The sequence below is a fragment of the Bactrocera dorsalis genome, unplaced genomic scaffold, assembly GCF_023373825.1.
Source record: "Bactrocera dorsalis isolate Fly_Bdor unplaced genomic scaffold, ASM2337382v1 BdCtg075, whole genome shotgun sequence".
In the NCBI taxonomy this organism is placed as follows: domain Eukaryota; kingdom Metazoa; phylum Arthropoda; class Insecta; order Diptera; family Tephritidae; genus Bactrocera; species Bactrocera dorsalis.
The window spans coordinates 18,863-35,152 of NW_026038126.1; the positions used below are offsets into that span (position 1 = coordinate 18,863).

General features: G+C 32.9%; 5 protein-coding genes across 7 annotated transcripts; 3 read left to right on the plus strand and 2 right to left on the minus strand.

Annotated features, from left to right (window-relative positions):
* Window positions 1-268: 268 nt before the first annotated feature.
* LOC105226876 (elongin-C) lies at window positions 269-1,327 on the minus strand. The gene is made up of 2 exons (XM_011205992.4): window positions 1,016-1,327; window positions 269-547 (listed from the first exon to the last, which is right to left on the minus strand). Exons 1-2 carry the CDS (start codon window positions 1,216-1,218, stop codon window positions 406-408), a joined length of 345 nt encoding a protein of 114 aa, XP_011204294.1. The 5' UTR covers window positions 1,219-1,327; the 3' UTR covers window positions 269-405.
* A 285-nt stretch (window positions 1,328-1,612) lies between these two features.
* On the plus strand, window positions 1,613-4,123 carry LOC105226875 (trifunctional enzyme subunit beta, mitochondrial). Its single transcript, XM_011205990.4, has 7 exons — window positions 1,613-1,813; window positions 2,169-2,343; window positions 2,413-2,587; window positions 2,650-2,850; window positions 2,916-3,090; window positions 3,177-3,307; window positions 3,369-4,123. The coding sequence occupies exons 1-7, from the start codon at window positions 1,723-1,725 to the stop codon at window positions 3,870-3,872; spliced, it is 1,452 nt and encodes a 483-aa protein (XP_011204292.2). The 5' UTR covers window positions 1,613-1,722; the 3' UTR covers window positions 3,873-4,123.
* Window positions 4,124-5,951: 1,828 nt separating this feature from the next.
* Window positions 5,952-14,884, minus strand: LOC105226874 (focal adhesion kinase 1). 3 transcript variants are annotated; one of them, XM_011205988.4, is made up of 17 exons: window positions 14,661-14,884; window positions 13,716-13,852; window positions 13,236-13,651; window positions 12,900-13,171; window positions 12,533-12,642; window positions 12,229-12,476; window positions 11,851-12,160; window positions 11,551-11,778; window positions 11,356-11,488; window positions 10,318-10,450; window positions 10,044-10,185; window positions 9,767-9,971; window positions 9,482-9,618; window positions 7,992-9,349; window positions 6,909-7,399; window positions 6,735-6,845; window positions 5,952-6,654 (listed from the first exon to the last, which is right to left on the minus strand). In XM_011205988.4, the coding sequence occupies exons 2-17, from the start codon at window positions 13,777-13,779 to the stop codon at window positions 6,129-6,131; spliced, it is 4,884 nt and encodes a 1,627-aa protein (XP_011204290.2). In that variant the 5' UTR covers window positions 13,780-13,852; window positions 14,661-14,884; the 3' UTR covers window positions 5,952-6,128. The 3 variants fall into 3 exon arrangements, with proteins under 3 accessions (XP_011204290.2, XP_019846078.2, XP_019846077.2); XM_019990519.3 differs by having other exon boundaries at window positions 9,198-9,349; window positions 14,661-14,881; XM_019990518.3 differs by lacking the exon at window positions 14,661-14,884 and adding an exon at window positions 14,280-14,618.
* Window positions 10,444-11,160, plus strand: LOC105226873 (uncharacterized). Its single transcript, XM_011205987.3, has 2 exons — window positions 10,444-10,851; window positions 11,003-11,160. The coding sequence occupies exons 1-2, from the start codon at window positions 10,500-10,502 to the stop codon at window positions 11,083-11,085; spliced, it is 435 nt and encodes a 144-aa protein (XP_011204289.1). The 5' UTR covers window positions 10,444-10,499; the 3' UTR covers window positions 11,086-11,160.
* Window positions 14,885-15,075: 191 nt separating the features above from the next.
* Window positions 15,076-16,285, plus strand: LOC105226870 (60S ribosomal protein L11). The gene is made up of 4 exons (XM_011205985.4): window positions 15,076-15,098; window positions 15,293-15,412; window positions 15,479-15,776; window positions 16,107-16,285. Exons 1-4 carry the CDS (start codon window positions 15,093-15,095, stop codon window positions 16,232-16,234), a joined length of 552 nt encoding a protein of 183 aa, XP_011204287.1. The 5' UTR covers window positions 15,076-15,092; the 3' UTR covers window positions 16,235-16,285.
* Window positions 16,286-16,290: the final 5 nt, after the last annotated feature.

Here is a 16,290-nt window from a genome sequence, read left to right on the forward strand (position 1 = left end):
AATAGATTTTTAACAGCAAAACTGTCAAATATAAAAGGGTGTAATTTTTGCGGCACATATCATTCATGTATGACCGTTGCTCTTGTTTATTTACTTTGTCCATAGAAATCATCATTGGAAAATGTCAATTATATAGACACATATTTATGAAGTTAAAATTACTCATTATATTTTCTCACAAATACTTATACATACTCACTTATGAAACCATAAGTTTATTTCTTCTGCGATTTTATTCGTCTTTAATTAACTCATACTTTATAAAATATTTATTTTTATTCAGACAAAATTTATTATTTTCATTTTTTTCACGCATAAGAAGTCAGTTAGAAATAGTAAACAGTATTTATCAGAACATTTCAACTAAAAAAGGTTATATATATATATGTATTTTGCATCTATTATTCAACAATCTAAGAAATTTGCTGCCATCAACAACTCCAACGCTATCTCAGGGGCTATCGGAAACTCAGGAATTTCAGTAGAACTGTTGGTATAACGCACTTTGTATGTAAAGTACATGCAGACCTTTTGGAGAACGTGAGATCTGTAAATTTAATTAAAACGTTATTTTTCAACCAAATAAAATTAAAACAAAATACCGACAATTACACTAAGAGATTTAAATAACGTTATTAAACATGCCGGTTAATATAAATATACACTCAAAATATGCCGTCGAAGTGGCAAAGTTTTTACTTATTGAGAAACAAAATATAATCATGCTAAATTTATTGATTAACTAATTAACTTGTGATATATTTTGAAACAGCAAGTAAGGGTTTTGTTCATAGCAAAAATGGGCCACATATTATGCACAAATTTAAAATGTTATAACAACTTTGGCAGTATAATAAAACAATTGCGACTGGAAACACAAGTATCATTAGAAGTTCAGAAGCTGGATACATTATCGAATAATCTGTGTACTATTTATGTTGCCGAACAGGTCATCAAGGTTAGTATAAAAATAAATGGATATTAAACTGATGACATATAAAATCGTTTCACTTACGGAATTTCTCTGAAATGCACTTCATTTGCTTCATTTTCTGCAAACTGTCCAGGACCCGAAAGCATAGCCTTTATGGTGCCAGAGGTCAGAGCATGCTCTCGTTTTACAATGAATTCTTGGCCGTCTGACGATATTAATTTAACATACATAGCGTCAGGTCCTTCACATCCTCCATAGATTTTGTCACTTCGTGGTTCCTCCATTTCTAGTTAATGTTAATGTATGTGTTTGTTAGACCAAAGATTATAACTATTGCCTTGAGATCGAATCCACTAATAATATTTTTTCGAAAAGTAGTCGTATATAAATAACAATAGTGCTTTGCCATTAAGTAGTAATGGAATCTTAACAGAGTGTTCACAATGCCACTGTTTTGTATATTCCGGTACAAAACAAAAAGGAGTTACATATGTTATGAGTAATGGAGTACAATGCAAATTCGCGTTTTTATATATTTTATTAAATTTATATTTTTAATTATACACATCTAAAGTTTACCATTTACATCTGTATGCAAAATATCGACAAGTTCTGTTAAATAATGTTACTGATTCATAAAGTCCTGTGTGTTTCTTATTACACGTTCCTCTTTAGATAGATTTTCAGTTATTTCCAAGTTCTTTAGTATATTGAGAGTTGGTTTTACGGAGAATATATTATTTTATTAATAATTTTTGTAGTTCTTTATACTCATATTTTTATTAAAAATGCAGTCTCTTTTGCTTACATCATTACGACATGGAAAATGTTTTTCAAATTCTTTAGCATTAGGTTTGGCAGCCTCATCGACGAAGATTTGTAAGTGTTACTTTTGAGGGACTAGGTCATTGTTTTGGTGTATGAATACGGATGCATGACGTTTACCAATGTATAGCGGTACAAAGTTCATCTCCAGCTGCGATCCTCAAGATAAACATATATACATAATGTAATCAGTAAATTAATATTATATTGACTATGAATAGCAATTTTATAGCTATCGCTGAGTACATACATATGTACATCAATTACGTATAAATTATTAAATTGAATATAACAACAAAGAGTGTTCATGTCAAAACCTGTTGATATAATATGTACCATGTACCATGGATAAATTTTGTAAATTACAGTTGATAATTTTTGTTATTATTAATGAATATGTTAATTTCAGCGTGTTATCGCAACTTGTCTACATCACATCCATTGTACAATGAAAATGCCAAATCTTTTAAAAAGGGATTTGAACAAAACATAGTTTTGGTCGATGGCGTCCGTACTCCTTTCTTACAATCTTTTACTGACTACTCTAAATTAATGCCACACGAATTAGCTCGTCATGCTTTGGTGTAAGTATTTTTATACCATCTCCAAATACTAAGAAAAAATAAAACTACCGTAATATTTTGACATTACAGTAATTTGCTAGATAAAACAAATATTGATAAAGAAATTATTGATTACATCGTTTATGGCACAGTAATACAAGAAGTTAAAACTTCGAATGTTGCACGTGAGGCAGCCTTATGTGCTGGATTCAGCGACAAAACGCCTGCGCATACAGTTACAATGGCGTGCATTAGCTCGAATGTGGTAAGTATAATTTTTGCAATAATTCGGTGTTTTTGCATATAATAATAATACTATACTTCAAGGCTATCACCACAGGTATTGGTCTTCTAGCGACAAATACCTATGATGTGATTGTTGCTGGTGGTGTCGAATTTATGTCCGATGTACCCATTCGGCATTCGCGTAAAATGCGTAGCCTTTTATTAAAAGCTAATAAGGCAAAGACCCCATTACAAAAATTGGCATTACTTTCAACTCTCCGGCCGAATTTCTTCGTTCCTGAGGTGATAACTACTACAATATCTGAGTTGGTGTCATAGTACTTATGTTCAGTATGACCTGTTTACAGCTACCCGCCGTTGCAGAGTTTTCTTCAGGGGAAACTATGGGACATTCTGCCGATCGTTTGGCTGCAGCTTTTAACGTGTCCCGCAAGGAGCAAGACGACTACGCGTTGCGTTCACACACATTAGCTAAAGAAGCTCAGGATAAAGGTTACTTCACTGATGTGGTTCCAGTTAAAGGTTCGTTAAACTTTTTAGTTCAAATACTAATTTATTTTTTATTACATACTGCAGTTATAAGAATTTTAAAATGTGTTCGTTTTCAGTGCCTGGCATCACAAATTTTATAGAAAAAGATAACGGTATACGAGTTTCCTCACCGGAAAAGTTAGCAAAACTTAATCCTGCATTTGTCAAGCCATATGGCACGATTACAGCCGCAAACGCTTCGTTCTTGGTAAGTAATATATATGTTCTAACATTATTTAAGTTTAATTTCAATTATCGTATATTTTAAGACTGATGGTGCATCTGCTTGTGTACTTATGAAAGAAGAGACTGCAAAGAAACTTGGTTTAAAACCCAAAGCATATTTACGTGACTTTCTATATGTCTCACAAGATCCAATTGATCAATTACTTCTAAGTCCCGCTTATGCTATACCAAAACTTTTAAAAAAGACTGGTCTCACGCTTAAAGATATCGACACGTGGGAAATTCACGAGGCATTTGCTGGCCAAATTTTAGCGAATCTCAAAGCTTTAGACTCCGACTTCTTCTGCAAAGACTATATGGGACTTAGTGAGAAATTCGGTGCACCCGATTTAAGCAAATGGAACAGCTGGGGTGGTTCACTGTCAATTGGTCATCCATTTGCCGCAACCGGTGTCAGACTTTGCATGCACACGGCAAATCGTTTGGTACGTGAAGACGGACAACTCGGTGTCATTGCGGCTTGTGCTGCGGGTGGTCAAGGTGTTGCAATGCTTTTGGAGAGATATCCTGGTGCTACTGCAGATTAAATAGGCATTTATTACTATTTGCATCCACATTCTTCCATTTGCGTCTAGACAGTGTGGCCTTCAGTTAGACATTTTAGAAGTTTAATATTTAGGCAGTAAAATGTTCAACATAAAGCGATATTAATCGAAATTTTGTAAAAAAAAATTTAATATTATTATTTTTTATTACTATTATCATAAAAGTCGAATCAGTATGTTTTATCATGTGTAGCTCTTTCATAATTTTATTTAATAAAGAATATAGAAAAATATTTCACATGTATGTGCTCTTAACTTTTTAAACACACAATTTTAAAATAATAATTACTGTTTTCTCAGCGGCATAATTAAAATAATACACATATTTATTATTAATTTTTATGTTTTATTTTATTTACTTATTATACATTTGGAATCAGCTCAAATTCTTGCAATTATTATGTATGTATGCGTTTTTCTTAACATGCTAATTGTTGTCCCTTTTATTTCAAACTCCCTTCAATTTGACGGTATAGTATTGGAAACGATTGAGAGATGAAAATATAAATGCATATGTTTATATTATTTTATAACATTATTTAAAAAAAAAACGCATTTGAAAATAAGAAAATAAAAATTCTTGCGGGCTTTCTCCAAACTAGGTAGAGTTTCAATCATCTTTTGGGACGGAAACTACTTTGAATTAAACACAAATTATTATTTAAGTATTGAGCAAAAAAAAAGACGAACAATGGTGTTGTGCTTGGAAATTTGTGTGTAGTATTTTCTGATAAATGTTGGCACCATCACCTTAATAATTTAGTTTTGCATACTGGACTAAGAAGCGTGGTGTGGTGTGCATAGTACGAGGTGAGCACGAGAGCGTAGTTTTTCAGCAATTAAAATATATTTCATTTTTTTTTTTTTTAAATCTCTAAAGGAAAAATTTTGAAAAGCAAACATGCTAGATATCGTCCATCACCGCAAATGAACTGGTCAGATCCAATAGGGCGATATAAACTATCCATATCACCTTATAATGATAATGTGGATTAAAAAGTAAATTTATTTTGAGCAACCACAAACAAAATATGTTGCGTAAGAATATTTCGAAAAAGTTTGTTATTATATTTTTAATATTTGCGAACATAAAACTTCATGAAAACCTCTGATCTTAAGTGCTGCTTAAGTTGCGTTTCATCATTAATTAATTTAGTGCTGGTTATCCCCTCGGTTTTGTCCTTAAGCGGGGAGTAGCATTTGTAAATTTTTTTACTGAATGAATCCATCAATTCACGATTCCAGTGTCTGTGCCTCAAAGATCTTCAAACTCAAATCAAATCATTTTAAAATTTGTTAATATTTTGCATTTTACATAACAAAATAACTGATTTTCAAGTAAAAATAAAGTGAAAATATCATAATATGTACTTTTCTTCCGAGACGCTCCATAGTAATTGCTGCCGCTGTCGATTATTTGCAATATATTCTCAGCTTAAGGCATGGTTCAATTATACATATAAGGACAATTTGTCAAAAGTGTTTCAATAATAATGCCAAAATCAGCTGTTTTGCTTTGTTTTTATGAATTAAAAATATATTGTTCAAACATTCCTGCCAATTAAAATATTTTTTAACTGTATACGAATAGATTGTAAATCACACAAAATCATTAAAATATAAACAAGAAATTCACGAGGTTTACTTGACATTATGGATTAAAAAATATTTTCACAAGAAGCACGCTAACAACACGCTTATATAACTGAATCATGACTTAAGATATCGCACATTGATTTTAATATCAGGGCGTTTATGTTTTCAATAATTTTATTAAAAAAATTCGAAATGAAAATTGTAATAAACAACGAAACAGCAAATAAATTTGTATAATAATAAACAAAACAAAACAAAAACATTGAATACATTTAATTGAAATTTCGTAGTCACAGCAAATTGTTAATAATAATTAATTAGGTAATATGCAGACCTAAAACAAATCGTTAATATTTGAAAAAAAATTTCTTCGATGAAACAAAGAATACTTAAATTTATATTAAATAAAAATTAGTCAATGCTTTCTCATTTTCTAAATTGTATTCACGTAATGAAACTAGCAGTTTAAGTAAAAATAATAACAGTTTTTTTTGTTAAAAAATTATAAATATTGTATATAAATTGATTTTTTTTTTTTCACATATCTTATATATGTATAAATATGTATTTATGTACGAGTATGTAAAGTACTTTTTAGTTTTGACTATCAATATTTATTCGGCTAGCGTTTTAACACATTAATTAGTTGCACCTTTTTTGTGAAGCAATATTAGTGTTCGAATATAAATGATCGAATTCCGAACTGTCTGTATGTTCTACAATTTGTAATTGTTCATTCGTATTATGCATAATATGCTCAAATGCGAGGTTAGTTCGTCTGCTAACCCCTTCGTTATTTAGATGGGTTGTCACATGTAAATTGCCAATATTTGGTAATTGCTGTTGCGTCAATTCCTCATCAATTTTGTCTTTTTCGGTTACTAAATTGTTGTAATTTTGATATTTACTATTAGACATTACTTGGTAACCATCTTCGGTTAGCGTTACAGCTGTCTCCTCATTCGGCGTTATGGTATGTCCACTAGAAGTCTTAACCGTGAACGCTGACGGATCACTCGATGTTGAGGACAATGGATTGGAACGTGCCCTTTCCTGTAATGGTGCTGGTGGTGTTGAGGATATACCATGTCGTCTACGTATAGAATCCACTACATCAAAGAGGTTCTTTGCATCCATAGCCAGGACATGCGCGGATGACAACATATTTCTAAAAGAACAAAAAAAAAATAGTAAATTGAACAATGTAGAAACTACAAAAAAAAGCGTCAAGAACAAGCTCTGTATTACCGTCTGTATTCACTATCGAGCGTTGTGTCACTGTACTGCTGTGCTAAACGCATTGTTGCCACCAAATCCTGCATATCCTTTGACAACACTTTGTGTGCCATTTCAACCTCTCTAAAATTAATTAGATTTCCTTTAGAAAGGCATAATTATTCAAAGATGTTGATGTAAGCTTACCTAAGCGCTTGCGTGGGAAATACCCTGGACAGTCGATCCACGGATGCCAGCAAGGCACGCAATTCAATTCCAACATTTCGTACTAAATACAAATAGTTATTGGCATTCGATTTTTCTACATCTTGCGAAAGTGTCATTATCGCCTTAACCACATTTTTAGTGGCACTATACACTTCGTCATTACTACGATCAATCGCCAGTGTTGGCTTATTGCCACTACTAGTAACGGTTTGTTTGGCAGTTGCTACATCATTATTTGGCCTTAAATCACTTGGGGTGTCAATACAATTACTACTTGACGAGTTCTCTATTGAGGATGTACTATTCTTTAAGGTGTCAAGTTTGCAGTCGGGGGTGTGCGGGCGTGAAGCTCCTAAGGAATTACTAATACTTGGTGAACACTCGGGTAAACTTGATGGTCCATGATGGGAATTGAAATAGCCCATGGCATTTATATCCGAATTTGATGTTGCAAGGCTCAGACGCTTCTTCTAAAAGTTGGGAAATTATAAAATAAAAAAATTAAATATATAAATAATTTCTTAGTCAGGATTTTCGCACATCAAGTTGTGTATAAACGGTAATATTAAAAATTTTAAAAATTGTTATTTTCAAAAATATAAAAAAAAAATCGAAAAATTCATAATATATGTATGTATATGTGTGTATATGTATATAACAATACATGAATTCCAAGACCAAAAAATTATAATTTTGCTTATTTCTACAATATATACGAATTTTAAGTAAAAACCAAATTGCCTTAAAACGAAAATGGCACATTTCAATACTTTTTTTTGTATTGCTAAACATTTTATAAAAAAAAACAACTGTAATGCTAAGCATTATAAAATCGTGATAACGCATACTTATGATTTTATAAAAAAATACAACAAAAAACCAACTGCTTCAAAGTAAGGGTGCGAATGTTGAAAATAAATATGTATGTATTTACTACGTGTTACTTCCAGACTAGAAAACTGAAAACGCAAATGAAACCATTAAAAATACTTTGAAATGATAAAAAAAAGAAAATTTAAAACCAAACTGTAACAAATTGCATTTAGTAGGGCAAGCTCAAACCTGTGCGCCAAGTGGACACTCAGCAATATGCACGCCATCCTGACTTGTACCTGCCGATTTTGCGCTTTGCTGCACTAAATGTATGTTATCTGTATAATTGGAAGCTTCTAACTCGCAATTTTCATTAATTGGATAGGGGTATTGTTGCATGGTATGCATATTAAAGTCCTTTCCTATGCCATAGCTAGTTGTAAAAGATTTCCCACCTGGTGCCATTGGCGTATATGTTGAGTTAGGTGAAACTTTTGGATCGAACGGCTCGGCAATGGCTTGAGATTTGCAATTACCAGTTAAGTCACGTTGAGATTGCATACGTGGAATTATGTCGGCTGTGCGATTACGGTTTAGGGAGCTGGTAGCACACGATTTTACATTACTACCACCGAAATCGTAAATTTCTTCTTGTAATGGTTCCGCTTCCATTGAGCTTTTCATTTGATTGCGATATGTACGATAAGAAATATTACGTTCTAAGCTATTTGATAAATTTGTTTTTGTTGTTTGATTGCCGGCATATGCGTCTAATGTTGTTGCTCTTTCTAAACTACTACTACGATGTACCCAATCACGCATGAAGTTATTGGAAATAGAAATCGATTGATTGCGCTCCAAACTACCACCTTTGGATGGCATCGGTTTGACCGCACCAATTATGTATGTATCATGATTACGCTCTAAACTGCCATAAGAATGTGGATTGCATCTACGCAATAAGTCGGATTTAGTAATTTTGGGATCCACTGGCATACGTTGGAAATCATAAATATTTGCTTGTGGATTATATAAAACAAAATTATTTTGCATTTGCGGTTTCTGACAGGGCAAATTAGTTGGAATTGTGCAAAAATTATTTTGAACTTCTGCGCGTGAGTTTTTCAAGTACACCGTAGTGCTAGGATCTACAGCGTTACCAGCATTTAGATAGATGCAATTCGTGGAATGCTTGGCTTTATCTAGACAACTACAATGTAAGGGCAAAGACAGGGGTTGTGTTTCATTGGTAATTGTTGTGGACTTAAGCGAAGCAGTTTGTTTTTGTGTGCCACCTAAACGTGTTAATGTCGAAACATTTTGCTCATCCGCTATGGGATCCAATTTAAACAATTCAGATGCTGGTAATTTGGTCATTTTCAGTGGAACATCTGAACTATTTGGGACTTTTGTTGTTTTGGTTTCATCAATTTCTACAGCTAATGTATTAAATACCGATGCTGGTGTTGTATAAGCTGCTGGATTAATGCTACGATTCTCGTTTTCCATCATTAATCTGGCCAAGACTTCTGGATTTTGTGCTATTATGTAGGTTTGTGGGCTTAATGGATTCTTTTCGCTCACTATGGATGACTGCAAGGCGGAATCTGTGTACGTGAAACAAGACAGCGATTAGTTAGATTTTAAATGTATACAAATATACAATAAATTTTTTTTTTTTTTGTACACGGTCACCGTTAGTCGAATACTCTGAAAAATAGTATAATAAAAATGATTACCTCCTTCGAAAGGTGTCCTAGTCGGTTTAACTGGTGGTACTTCGCCTTCGCAACCACTCCATGACATGGCCGCCACACGTCTGTTCTCACGCCTCATTGTTTCCGAATCGCTTATTTTCTCATCCACTAAAATTTCACTGCGAACAAAATGTTAATATTAGAACAGTAAAATGTATACGCCAAAAAAATGAGAGCCACTGAACACGAATTGGTTAAATTTGTGTTTTAACATGACTAACTGTTATTGGCATAGATACAAAAGTATGTTTAAGTAATGAAACTTACTAAAGAGTTTCTTTGATACGCTGAAACGTGGGTCGTTTGGATGGCTCATGAGCCCAACATTGTGACATGAGTGAGTACAAGCGTGGCGGACAATCTTTTGGCAGCGGCAAGCGTTCACCGTTTTCCAATTTCGTTATAACGTCACTGTTTTTGATACCTTGAAACGGCTTTACTCCCAACATCAGTATTTCCCATGCGCAAACGCCTAAAAAAGACAACCAACCAAATAGTATGTATATTTAATTGCTACATATTTTCAATTTTTTGTCAAAAATACCAAACATCCAAACATCACTAGCATTGGTGAATCTTCGAAAATTGATGGACTCGGGCGCCATCCACTTAATGGGCAATATACACATGCTCGAATGATAGTACGACTGATCCGACACCCAACGCGATAGACCGAAATCAGCAAGCTATGATTAATAGGTAACAAAATTAATTCAATTCACATTAAAAAAGGAAAATTAATAATAAACAAACAGAAATTATTTTTATTTTATTTTCGCTTAACATATCTGAATTCATGAACAAAAGCTAAATTTTACCTTTATACAAGTTGGCGAACTGACTAACACATTTCGTGCCGCAATATCTCTATGTACGAACTTCTTGGATTCCAAATAGCTTAGGGCTGTCGACAACTGGTAGCAGTAGAGGAGCAGCGTACCACGCTTAAGTCTAAAATTACAAAGGAAACAGAGAAAGATAAAGTAAAAACAAATAAATCATGCGCTGTTTTCCCGACGGTGATGTCTATTTTTACATTGAGCTCAGCGACGGTTGGGATCGTTATTGCCGTTGGCCGAATAAAAAATGGAAACAAAAGGAACTACCGCCTCCGACCATAATCAATTATTGGCGGGATCTTGAAGGCGCAAAAAAAGAACACATTTTATTGGCGGATTTATATTTCGAGAATTGGTTAAAATCGCGTTTAAAAGAAGACGCATGTTTGCCATTGTTATATGCTGTTGGCAATCGTTTCATTAAATTGGAAAAAGATTTCCCAGCAGGTTTCAGATGTGCGCCTTTGCCAATGAGTCTTAAGGAATATAGAGAAATGCAAGCCATAATAAAAGGTAGGTATTTGCGTTTATTGTAACTTTTATACAATAAGAATTGAGGAGTAAGCTTTTTGTTTTGCCTTTGCGTTTTGAAAGTAATAACGTGACAGTATAATTTTTGTCAAGGCATGTTATAACTTTGGTATATAAAATTGTATGCTTTCAGAGGAACAGAAACAGAAAAAGAAGGCGGAGAAAGAAAAGAAAGCCAAGGCAAAAGCAGCGAAAACAAAGAAAGGCAAGAAATAAATAAACAGCTTAGAAATTTCAAAAATTACAAAATTATTGCTATAATTTAAATTTACCACATTAATATGAAAAATTAACAAATAAAATCAAAAAGATATTGAAAAAAAATCTTCAAAAATATGTTTGAATAAAATTGTTAATTTGCATGTACAACAATATGTTCCGAGCGATTTTGTTGCATTATTATCAAAATATGTATTTTATAAAAAAAATATTTTTTTTTTATATTGTCTTGTATAATTTTTTGGTTATGTTGGAAATCATACATACTTCTTACTGTTGGCTTTTAAATACGCCCTAAGTTCCCCGTGACGTGCTAACTCCATAACAATCCAAATTGGCGACTCACTGCATATACCAATTAAACGAATTATATGAGGATGATCGAATTTTTGCATAATATCTGGAAGATACAGGTTTGTTGAGTTTTATTTAAGCTTATTACTATAATAATGTCTAACATACATGCTTCTTCTAAAAATTGCTCCATTTTTTGAGGGTCATCACTTGCTTTGCACGTTTTCACTGCAACTTGAATTACCGAAGATTTCATTTCCATAGTATTTAATGCATTCGATTTGGTATTTTTCTTAGCCTTCGGAAAATATGTGCCTATATGAACATCACCGAATTGGCCCACGCCTATTTTTTCATTCAGATTTATTTGAGATCTTTCTAATTCATAATTTCGAGCTAAATTTCCGTGTTATAAGAAAATAATACATCAGCCGAAGTATTGAAAACATATATAAACCAATAACTAACCAGTAGGCGTAGAATAGTCGCCCTCATCATCGATTAAACCGATTTCAGCGTAATCTTCGGTTAAGGTAGGCTTTGGTTTTGTGCTGGTTTGAATTGTTGCACCTCCACCATCAGTTTGATCCTCCTCATTTTGCTTTTCCTTATCTAAGCCATTATTTTGATTGCCCTTTGAACCTGCGGCTGATGCATTCAAGCCATTATTTATACTATTTAAAGTATTTACATCGTTACGCTCCCATTTGGAAACATAACCACTGCCCTGAATTAAACAACAATATCCATCAATAAGATCAGCAATGCTTTCTGCCGTCTGAAAGAAAATTTAAAAATAAAATTAGGAAATTTTAATATTTCTTTTAATTAAAACATACAACTTACATTTATGCCATCACAGGTGATTACTAAGTCTTCATCATTGCTCCTTGTCGTTATTCGCAATTGAGTTTTGACCTCCCAGCATTTACAAGGATTATATTTATCATCTGTAGAGGCAGTGTTAGCAATTTGCTTTTTAGATTGGTTATTTACACTATCCCTGGGTATAGCGAGTGTTACAATTTTAATAATGTCTTTGAAGGTTGCGACACTTGTCAGGTCTGCTTGGGGATGTGTTTGATAGGAAATGCCTGAAAAATCAACATATAAATATTTATATAGTGGAAATGATAGTTGTCAGGCATACCAATTTGTGAACCGATGAACAAGAAGCCGGATATATTCCATGCTGAACTTAATGTTACTGAAAATTTTTCATTTCCATTAATTTTACATGTTTGGAGAAGATCGAAAAACCTGCAAAAATTTGCATTAGTGATAAGGCTGTATGCTTAAACTTATAAAAATTTTATTATTGTAATACTAGAAACAACAACATTATAAAAGAATCAGAAATTTACAATTAAAATTGCTCGAATAATATTATTGGAAAATTAACTTATATAAATAAAAACTAGATTGCGACCGTATGGCATAGTGGTCCGATTTAAAAATTGTATCCTGTTCAGGATGTAAATAAAAAAAAATTAATGTAAAGTATATGTAAAACTTACTTGGTTATGTATTCAATATCCGTCAAATTATACACCTTCTTATATCCAGCTTGAATTAACTTTTTCAAGTTCTTTGGCTTTACTGAACTTATCACAGATTTTGGAAGAAAAGAATTTAACCCGATTTCCTTCTCGACATAATCAATATGGTGTTTTTTATCTGGCGCTTTGATTACCGTATTCTTAAGATAATGTCGGATACCTAAGCAGCACAACTGTATCGCCGTTTCGACATCGATTGTTGGATCAGACAAAACATAATCCTGTTTAGCCTATATGAAAAATTAGATCGAATTTAATTCTGGAAATTACTTAAAATCTTTTTATCAATCTTACCTGATCAAAATAATATAAACAGCTGGTTTTGTCTTGCTCATAAAACTCCGCCAAACTATTTGGAATGTAACGTATCCGCAGCTCAGCCCGCCAAACACTATTGACCGAACTTCTGTTGCTACTTTTGACATTTGTATTATCATAGTTTGAACATTCGAAATTGGGGCAGATCGGGTACCAAATATATTTCATAACCTGATTCATGCCTGTTGATCTCGTCATCCATAATATTTCTTTAGTTACTACATTATTCAGACGTAGTGCATAGAAATGTGGATTCGGCATATGTCCCGGTACCAAGCTACGTACAGCACGCTCAATAACATGAAGCACAGTGTCATTTGCCTCGTTAACATTAATTGGCCGCATACCCTTGTTAGGCATGTGTAAATGCAAAACACATTCATCAATTTGTCCTAAATAAATGAAAATAGTAAAAAATTAAAGCTAATAATGAGGGAAATTTATTTATTTATTTACCTTCATTTTTTGGGATTGGCGCTAGTTGAGTCCCAAAACCTAGAGTAGCTTGTAATTTCGACATTAGAGTATATAGTAGTTAGATTTCCCTCCTCGTTTGATGTTTTCAAAGCAATCTAATACAATATGTGTCCATTCTAAAATATTAAAAAATGTAATTTGCTATATGGTATATGTAACACTACAAATTGTAAACGTATTTATAGTATATTATTTATTGACATAACTAATAATTAAACTTTTTTTAACTAAATAAAAATGTGCAGACTTTTTAAAACCCCCAAAGACTTATAGGTCATAGAAGACTCCTGGCACTGCGAATAGCAGTACTGGAATATTGTAAACATGCCGGCTTTCCTTTTATCAATCTATTTGGCAAAGTAAAATGGAGCATTTTAAAATAATCACTTTCTTTTATTGTCAGTATATGTATATATTTTTACTTTCTAATAAAGTTCTATTGACGAATCACAATGAAGCATTTGCTTTTAGTTGAATTCTCGACAACATAACTATAGAGGTATATCTTCTACATTCACAACGATAGTATCCAATAACACCCACCAGAAACAAGATATTGAAATGAATGTGAACACTTTTAATTTATGCCGATGAATTTGGCATTTATGCATACTTCACACGAAATTTCAACATAGCAAAGCATAACCCTAATTCCATAAACTAGATACAAAAACAAAATTTAAGGTGCTTGCACCCATTCCACATATGTACATGTCGAATTGTGTGTGGAAAAGGCAACGATGGTGCTTGCAATTCACGCCTACATATATTTAAAACTGAATTTATATTTTTAATATGCGCTTCTGTGTTCACAAGCATGTAGTGACGAATATTCATAACTTTTTAATCACAATTCTTCATAAAAACACTTGTACATTATGATTTTTTGCAGTTCTACCATAAGTAAGGTGTTGTCAATCTTACATATATATGAACGTCGGATTTCTTCTTCGATTTCACCAGCTTATATAGAGTTTCCAGACTAAATGCCGCATTATATGAATTGTTTATTAATATTGTCACTCAAACACTGTGCGACACAATATTAAGGAATAATAAAACTTTTTATAAGTAAAATTACAACTTTTATGCTTTAACTCAATACATTTGTTACCAAACAGATTGATTAAATCTAATGCTGCCATATAGCTGGATTAATCTGTTTTTTAAACATATACCGCAAAGTTTCAAAACAGCACAGGGCGATTGTTGTGTACAAGTATATTTGTATAAATTTCACTTGGTAGCATAAAATGTTTACACTGCTTTAACGACCGAAGGAAATGACGTCCACTGAACTGTAATTCTGCTTCTGACAGATACTTCATCTCCATCTTTCTTTTTTCTTCTACTACCATGGCGGTAGGTGTTTGGAAATTTTTCTGCTACATATTATCCGTGTTCATCAATATTTTAAATACATTTTCGACATGTAAAACTTGTGATTTTCCCACCTATTTAGTGCTTTATATTGTTTGAATTCATATTTCTGAAATATACTTATGAATCACAAATTTAAATGAAGTTTCTTTTACATGTACAATTCTGGATTGAAGGATGTTAAGAAAATCAAACGCGACCCCGCAAAAAACCCTATGCGGGATCTCCACATCAGGAAACTCTGCTTAAACATCTGCGTTGGTGAATCTGGTGACAGACTTACTCGTGCTGCCAAGGTAAATTTTTAACTTGCGTTTGAAAATATAGTAATTTTAACAAATCAATTTTCGTTTCTTTATTAGGTGTTGGAACAATTAACAGGACAACAACCAGTCTTCTCCAAAGCCAGATATACCGTGCGTTCTTTTGGCATTCGTCGTAATGAAAAGATCGCCGTACACTGCACAGTTCGCGGTGCTAAAGCTGAAGAAATTTTGGAACGCGGCTTGAAAGTGCGTGAATACGAGTTGAGACGCGATAACTTCTCTGCCACCGGTAACTTTGGATTTGGTATTCAAGAACATATCGATTTGGGTATCAAATACGATCCCTCTATTGGTATTTATGGTTTGGACTTCTACGTCGTATTGGGCCGTCCAGGTGAGTAAAATGGTCGAGTGTGTATTTGTGTTGCACTTAATTAGGTGTCTGTTGGTCTTCTCGCCTCTGGCACTCAGTAATGTGCATAAATAAATAATGTGATCTATGCTTAATGTGGCTGATAAATAATAGTTTAGTTGCACGGTATAGTTTGTACATTAAACTAAATACCAAATGGGTAAATTTTCCATAGTCGGATAGTTTTGTTTATATTGCAAATTGTGTTGCAGTTTTTGTAATTGTAAATAGTTAAAGGATAACTCATAACATATATTTAGAACTGTAATTTCAATACAGGTTATAAATAATTGTTTTCTTTTTGTGTTCCAGGTTACAATGTTGCACACAGAAAACGCAAGTCCGGCACAGTTGGTTTCCCACACCGTCTCACAAAAGAGGATGCCATGAAATGGTTCCAACAGAAATATGACGGTATTATTCTTAACAGTAAAAAGTAAATAATGCCCATGTTGTCATTAGTTGGGAAATATAATATTTTTTAAAACAAATTTGT

What these genes read in the sequence shown, in the direction of transcription:
- LOC105226876 (XM_011205992.4), bottom strand. Translation starts at nt 1,218, where the DNA reads ATGGAGGAACCACGAAGTGACAAAATCTATGGAGGATGTGAAGGACCT. An exon ending in GTGCATTTCAGAGAAATTCC is followed by an intron (nt 548 to 1,015) that starts GTAAGTGAAACG and finishes TTAAATTTACAG; the next exon opens with ATCTCACGTTCTCCAAAAGG.
- LOC105226875 (XM_011205990.4), top strand. Translation starts at nt 1,723, where the DNA reads ATGCAGTCTCTTTTGCTTACATCATTACGACATGGAAAATGTTTTTCA. An exon ending in CGAATTTCTTCGTTCCTGAG is followed by an intron (nt 2,851 to 2,915) that starts GTGATAACTACT and finishes ACCTGTTTACAG; the next exon opens with CTACCCGCCGTTGCAGAGTT. An exon ending in CCGCAAACGCTTCGTTCTTG is followed by an intron (nt 3,308 to 3,368) that starts GTAAGTAATATA and finishes GTATATTTTAAG; the next exon opens with ACTGATGGTGCATCTGCTTG.
- LOC105226873 (XM_011205987.3), top strand. Translation starts at nt 10,500, where the DNA reads ATGCGCTGTTTTCCCGACGGTGATGTCTATTTTTACATTGAGCTCAGC. An exon ending in AATGCAAGCCATAATAAAAG is followed by an intron (nt 10,852 to 11,002) that starts GTAGGTATTTGC and finishes GTATGCTTTCAG; the next exon opens with AGGAACAGAAACAGAAAAAG.
- LOC105226870 (XM_011205985.4), top strand. An exon ending in GACTTACTCGTGCTGCCAAG is followed by an intron (nt 15,413 to 15,478) that starts GTAAATTTTTAA and finishes TTTCTTTATTAG; the next exon opens with GTGTTGGAACAATTAACAGG. An exon ending in CGTCGTATTGGGCCGTCCAG is followed by an intron (nt 15,777 to 16,106) that starts GTGAGTAAAATG and finishes TTTGTGTTCCAG; the next exon opens with GTTACAATGTTGCACACAGA.
- LOC105226874 (XM_011205988.4), bottom strand. Translation starts at nt 13,779, where the DNA reads ATGTCGAAATTACAAGCTACTCTAGGTTTTGGGACTCAACTAGCGCCA. An exon ending in GATATTGAATACATAACCAA is followed by an intron (nt 12,643 to 12,899) that starts GTAAGTTTTACA and finishes AAATTTTTGCAG; the next exon opens with GTTTTTCGATCTTCTCCAAA. An exon ending in CTCGATAGTGAATACAGACG is followed by an intron (nt 6,655 to 6,734) that starts GTAATACAGAGC and finishes TTGTTCTTTTAG; the next exon opens with AAATATGTTGTCATCCGCGC.